This window comes from Acanthisitta chloris, unplaced genomic scaffold (genome assembly GCF_000695815.1).
Source record: "Acanthisitta chloris isolate BGI_N310 unplaced genomic scaffold, ASM69581v1 scaffold1269, whole genome shotgun sequence".
Lineage (NCBI taxonomy): Eukaryota > Metazoa > Chordata > Aves > Passeriformes > Acanthisittidae > Acanthisitta > Acanthisitta chloris.
The window spans coordinates 148,569-155,164 of NW_008690650.1; the positions used below are offsets into that span (position 1 = coordinate 148,569).

Below are 6,596 nucleotides of genomic sequence, written 5' to 3' on the forward strand. Positions count from 1 at the left end.
TTAGTGATTGATAAACTGTGATGTTATGTTTGTTGTAATTTCTTTTTTTAAAACTTTTTTGACATCTTCCTTGAGCTCAAGTGCTTCAAATCAATGGAGACCCTACCATGCAATGTATATACGTGTTAGCATCTGTCCGTAATATAAACACTTAGGGTTTGTGTTAGTTTTATATTTTGGTTTTCTAAACCAAGATGTAAAGGTGCCATTTTGACCTAAAGCTCTTTGGTCTCCCTCAGCCACAAGAGGGCTATCTGATGGTGCAGCAATTTCAGTATTTGGGATGGGCTTCTCACCGAGATGTACCAGCTTCCAAGAGATCCTTCTTGAAGTTAATTCTTCAGGTTGAAAAATGGCAAGAGGAATGTGAAGAAGGGGAGGGCCGGACCATCATCCATTGCCTGTGAGTAACTGGGATAGAAAGTCAAATTCCTGCTCTTCAAAGAAGTGATTATAAATTAGTTCTTGTTTGAAGTTTAAGCAGTACTCTTATGGATACCTTCTTTTTGCACATGCCCTTGTTTCTTTTATTAAAAAATTATTATTTCTGACTGGTCTCAGTAAGGAAATCTTTTATGCTGAGTGCCAAAGAGTTATTTTTTGTGTCTCTCTTGCATAAGGTATGCTGTGTTTTTTTTCTAGAAGGAAGGCCTACAGTATTTTGAGGAGTTTAAACCCAAACCTATGGATATATGAAATCAGAGAAAGCCTCTATTATAGTACATGATCCTAAAACCCTTGCTGGTAAATGACCACTGGCTCTTTATCTGAACCTCAGTACTTAAATGGGTGCCAGTTTGGGAGTTTTGAAAATGCAGCATCTTTTTCTCCCTAAGCAGAGAATAATCAGTCTCTCTCCTACCTTATTTAAATATAAAGTTTAAAACTTAGATACTGGATTTTGCATTTCTCCTTACTTTACAAAGAGGCTTATTTTTAAATGTTCAGAATTAACTTGTGATCCCTTTCTGCCTACCCCACCTCATTATCAGTGGAACCTTCTGGCTAATTTTAATTTAAGAAGAAATGCCTACCTTAATTTCTTTGAAATTAAGATCAAAATAGTTCAGAAGTGTCCCCAGAGGTCAACAAGATATTGAATCAGTGATAACTTAGCATTACTCTGGCTAGATAATCCTCATATTGTAGGATTATTTAAGGGAGTGTCTTGCCAGAAAGAAGTGGAAAATGTACTTGCCATTGAACTTGTTTTTTTGGTTTTTAATGTCCTGCTTGACATTGAACTTTTTTTTTAAATCATTTCTAATCATTATGTAATTTAGACCTTTAGCATAGCTGGGCAGCATGGTGGGCTGTAAGGGCAGAATTCAAAAGCAGTAATTGAGAGGAATGTCAAAAACAGCAAATGTCTTAATCCAAACCCACTGGAGATGCAAAAAGATTGCTAAAGTCTGGGATTCATGAATCACACTTACACAGTGGAAAAACAGAAATGCATTTTGGATGCTCTTTTACACCATAGTGACATTTAACCATCTCTTTTCCTTGCGTACAGAAATGGTGGTGGCCGGAGTGGGATGTTCTGTGCAATTGGCATTGTAGTTGAGATGGTAAAAAGGCAGAATGTGGTGGACGTTTTCCATGCTGTGAAGACTTTGCGGAACAGTAAGCCCAACATGGTAGAAACTCCGGTAAGCACCACCCCATTGGGGTTACTGCAAACCACCACGGACCCAGATGCTGTCTTGTTTTGTGAGCTCTGTTCTCAGCCCTGTGCCCACAAAACACTGCACACCTATGATGGGCCACAAGAACATTGAGCATACACACAAGTCAGCACCATGAGAGGCCAGGCTAAGCATTTTACACTGCTTTTCAGAGAAAACATTCTAAGTTACCAGAATGCACTTTTATCTCCCAAAATAACCTGTTCTCTTTGAAAGGAAGTTGCAGCAGGTTGTGCTCACAAAGCCATCTTGAAATTTTACAGAGCAATGCATTTCTCCTTGATAGAAGTAAGCTGTGAAGTGAAGGTGTGTAGCTGGATATGTGAATATTTTGCTTCTTAGTAACAACTGCTGCTTTGAAAGTTGTATTGAATAATGATAATCTTTGTTATTCAGATTTGTAGTAGTCAAAATGATACCTCAGAACTTTAAAATCAAAGACTTGGATCTAGTATGTTGCATATGAATATATAGAATCATAGAATTATTTATATTGGAAAAGACCCTTAAGATAATTGTGTCCAACACTTAAATAATAAACAATATAAACAATACAAGCCTGAATTAGCAAAACTGCAAGACTAAATATCTGTATGTACATTGCCAGAACTCAAAATAACCTTCAATCTTCTTATTAATCTTTATACGTGCAGTATGAGAGCATATCCATACGAATATTCACTTCAGTCATGGAAGCTAAACATTGTGGAAAGCCCTTAAAAAATCCACCATGTGGATATTTTTCCTTTCTGTAGGTGAATGTGAAAGCAGGCTAGATAGTGTTTGTGAGTTCTTGCCATTTGACTCTCACACTGCCAACAGCCAGTGTCACTTTTCAGCCAGATGGCTGCCTACAGCATAAAAATCAGGGATGCCAATTGAAATTAAAAACATTTTGCAGTTTATGCATAGTGAAAATTGCTTCTGACCTCATGAACTTACATATTGAGCAAAATGGCTGTAGCTGCCTCTTCCCATATTGCCCTGTTTCCAGGTGTCAACTTTCACTTAGTATCAAATAGCTTCTGTGGCATGATTTTCTTAATTATTGTGTATCACTTCCATCTCTTGCTATCATCTGAATTAAGAAGATGGTTAACAAATAGAACATCTTGCAGCATCAGAGATGTTGGGCTAGGTATTGCTGAGTTTACCACAAATACTTTGCATTTCCCTGTGCCATAGACATCTAAGACACAACATACTGAATTGCTTCTTGGATTTCAGTTCACTGCTGTGAAGAAAACAGGACAGATCACATGGAAAATTACTAGGGTCACTATAAAGGGAGGCCAAGGTAGATTGTGTGTGCTTCTGATAAATGCTCTGCAAACATATATTTCATTTCAAAATGGTCCTGAATTCCATTGTAGCTTTAAACTGAAGGTACTGAATTTTTTTAGTATGTCTTTCTGTTGTGTGGGTTTTTATTCAGAACTCTTGAACAGCAGCAGCTGTTGAGTCGTTAGTTAGAAAACAAGCCAGGAAAAGCAATATATAACACTGTCATGTGCTCTACATTCAGCAACAAGATCAGATAACAACAATGAGCAGAGCAATAAAGCTTTAAGATATCCCCACCACTTCCTGCTAATGGATCACGCTGTCTTCCTTTGCAAACAAAAATAAATCACAAAAGCAGATTTGTTTTGTTAAGTCACAAGGGCAATAGAGATTGAATTAATTTCCTTGTTTTTTCTTTTTCTTCTTCCCCTCTTCCCCAGTATCAGCTCTCAACAGCAGCCTTGTTGAGGAGAAATACTAACCATAGTGAAGTTTTGAGCTTCAACTTCTCTTTTAAATGTGCATCTGACCTCTTGGATGTTACATTGAGACAAGTGTACAAATGGGCTGTGGACCCCAGGCAGCTCTGTGTCACAGCTCAGTATTCCCCATCAATTCTCTGGCTACCCAAGCAGCAGGAACTAGTTAGTGCTCAGTATCAGCTAACTCAAATATAAGCAGTTATCAGAGCTTAGGTGCTTGCACTGCAAGAATACTCTGACTGAGGGGAGAGCTTTTTGTGTTTGCTAAACCAGTTCAGAAGCTGAAAAAATCAGAGAAGCACATCATCATGTTCTAGGGGGTCTTTTTCCAGTTAATTTGTTCGGGTCAATTTTTAAATCAGAGCTGGTAATATACTTTACATGTGTAACGGGAAAAACTAGAAAAGTGAAGCACATCAGGCTTACCAGTTAACAAAGAGCATTCTTGGTTGTGGATGTTGTTGCTAAGAAAAATCCTAACTTCACTTCTTGCTTTGTTTCTGTTTCCACTTAAAGGAGCAATATCGCTTCTGCTACGACGTTGCGCTGGAGTACCTGGAATCCTCTTAGTCGGAATGGATGTGACGAAGTTCACCAAATACATGAATCTCAATAAGCTGTTTCGACAACAGTTCTTGATCCTGTGAAGAAAGATTTTAGGGGAAGAGGGGGGTGGGAGGGATTTTAAATTTTAAATGAAAAGTATTTTTCTTATGAAGTTGTGTATCTTAATAAAAGAACTCAATCTGTTTCTATGCTTGTATACAGTATCAACATTTAGTGCCACATAAATACTATTTAATGAAAATCAGAGTCAGAAGAGATTTGCTCAAATTAGGACTTTTTAGTGTTTGTATATGCAGCCGTCTCTCAAATACAGTAGAGCGACCATCTGTTGCATGTATCAATATTTCCTATATGGTATTAATTTTTTTCTTTTGATACATTGTTAAAGTACAATAACAGTGCAAATTGATAGTAAGGTTCATTCTTTATACGTTTCAAGTGTTGCATATATATATTATATATAGTAAAGAAAAAAACTGGCTTATTTTGTTTTAATGTGCAATGATGGCTGGATCACATAAAGATCTTTATAAAGAAACTTAAACATAAGCCAAAGACTCAAGTGTAAATATGTCTATATGGAGAAAGCACATGTATTTATTGTTTACTTGCATTCCTTTTTTGATGGCTGAAAAAAGAAGAATCATTTTTCTTGAAGAAAGCTTTTTTTGCTGAAATCAAGTGTAAACAATTTTTGTAGTTTATTTTTTGTATGTTTTAGTGTAAGTAGAAGACATACTTTTTATGCATAGACCAAGAAACATTGGTATAGTGGTTTTGTTGTGTACATGCTTGTGATTCAAATTCATGTAAACAACTTGATTATAGAAGGTCTTTAAGTACAGGACCAAAATCTAAACATTTTCCTGAAAATGTATAGTTTTTCACAGTTGCATTAGTTAAATACTGATCAAAAAACTATGTAAGGAAGTGCACACTTCAAAATGGCCTTGCCTATGACTTGCACAATATTGGAAGACATTTTTAAAGTTCCATTAAAATTGTACAGGAACTAATTGTTTAAAAAAGTATTGAAGCACAGGTCAACAGGAGAACTGTGAGACAAACAGATGGGTCTGCATACGCCCTTCAGGGTAAAAAAGTATTTGTTTAGCAAATTGTAAAATTAAGCAATGTTTAATTTGATGTTTATAAACATGTAAGCTTTGCTTCCAAGAAAGCAAAATTTGAATAAACCGATGCCAGATTCTGATTATAGTTGTGGTGTACAAAATATTACTCTGCTTTCACTTAGTTGTATCCATTTCTTCACAAAGTTTCCTACGTATTGCCAGCTAAAATCATTCCAGTCTCTTGTTGGTCATTTTCAGAAGTGACAGTAAAATGAAACGGTGCTTTTAAAGATTCTGTAAAGTAAGAGTGAATTAAACTTTTATTTAAAGTTATTTGATATTTTTTCCTACTTTGACACCCCCTCACTTACTGTCCTTGTTAAGGAGTCATTTGTGTTTTGAAGGCCAATATATTTGCATAAGGAAAATCTCAAGAAATTGCATTATATTTTCACCCCAGTGTTTCAGGGAGTATTGAAAAGACTTCATGTCATCTGTATGCCCTAAGTTTCTTCCTTTACTTCAGATGCATGGAATTACCCATCCAACACTAAATGTCAGAGAAATACTTAGAGAAATACTACTATTCAGATTTTTTTTTCACTGCCTCCATCTGTATTGCATAGCTCCACCTCTTTCAGATCTAAAAAAGGCTTTTTGTCATCCACTGTTAATTCCTACCTGTGAACAGCGAGGTAAACAGGTGAGGTTTGAAAAAGTTCACTGAGTCTGGCTTCTTAATACTCAAATTGCCCTTTTTTGCTTTTGCCACACTGGAAACTTGCAACATTCACAGCTTTCTCTGTGAAGTCATGGCATTCAACTAACTTTGGCAGTCAAAATGCTAGGTCTATGACCTAAAGCTAGTTGTTTGGTCACCACATTTTGTGGAAACAACATGCCATCTTCACAGACTGATGCATCTTTCCTGTTAGATGTCTATGTGGCACTAAATGACTTGGGCTCAGGAAGAATCTTCCTCTGTTATCTGTAAAGGGTCTTGAGGAGGTTAGTCTACAAGTCTAGATTAAATTTTTGCCAGATGAGATGAGTAACTTAGGGTTGTGGAACGCAACATTAAGCATGACTGGTGAAAATGCCAGTATGAATCCTGGCATTGCAGCATACTGTGCCTGCACAGGAGTTCTCCCTGGGAGCATCCCTCTTGGCTGGCAGGTATTACAGCTGCCGGTGCTTATTCTGCAACAGGGAACTCTGCCTATGTTGTTCAAGTACTCTGAGAGTCACATGATTCCTGTAACTGTAGCTGACTGGTGACCTAATGAGCTTCAGCAATAGCTCATGATTGAAAATTTTGTGGGAAGTTCTTCCTTGCAAGGTTGGGGGAAAGTATGCAGAGGCAATATGATGTGTGAGAAGCAGATCAGAAATATCATTCTCCAGTAATAGTATCTCTTGAGGGTCTCTTAGGAAAAAGACAATATTAGAATCTGGTTTTTAGTGTAAAATCAGAAGAGACAGATGGTTTCATTGTGCAGCTC

At 36.9% G+C, this 6,596-nt stretch overlaps 1 protein-coding gene across 1 annotated transcript in view; it reads left to right on the plus strand.

The window, feature by feature from the left end:
- The window catches only part of LOC103809065 (receptor-type tyrosine-protein phosphatase kappa-like), a gene marked incomplete at its 5' end in the record, with an annotated part of 94,635 nt that extends 90,178 nt beyond the window's left edge, over positions 1 to 4,457 (plus strand). Inside the window, 3 exon segments of the mRNA XM_009081878.1 lie at positions 240 to 403; positions 1,517 to 1,652; positions 3,971 to 4,457. Of these exon segments, the coding sequence (XP_009080126.1) occupies positions 240 to 403; positions 1,517 to 1,652; positions 3,971 to 4,024 (354 nt within the window).
- Positions 4,458 to 6,596: the final 2,139 nt, after the last annotated feature.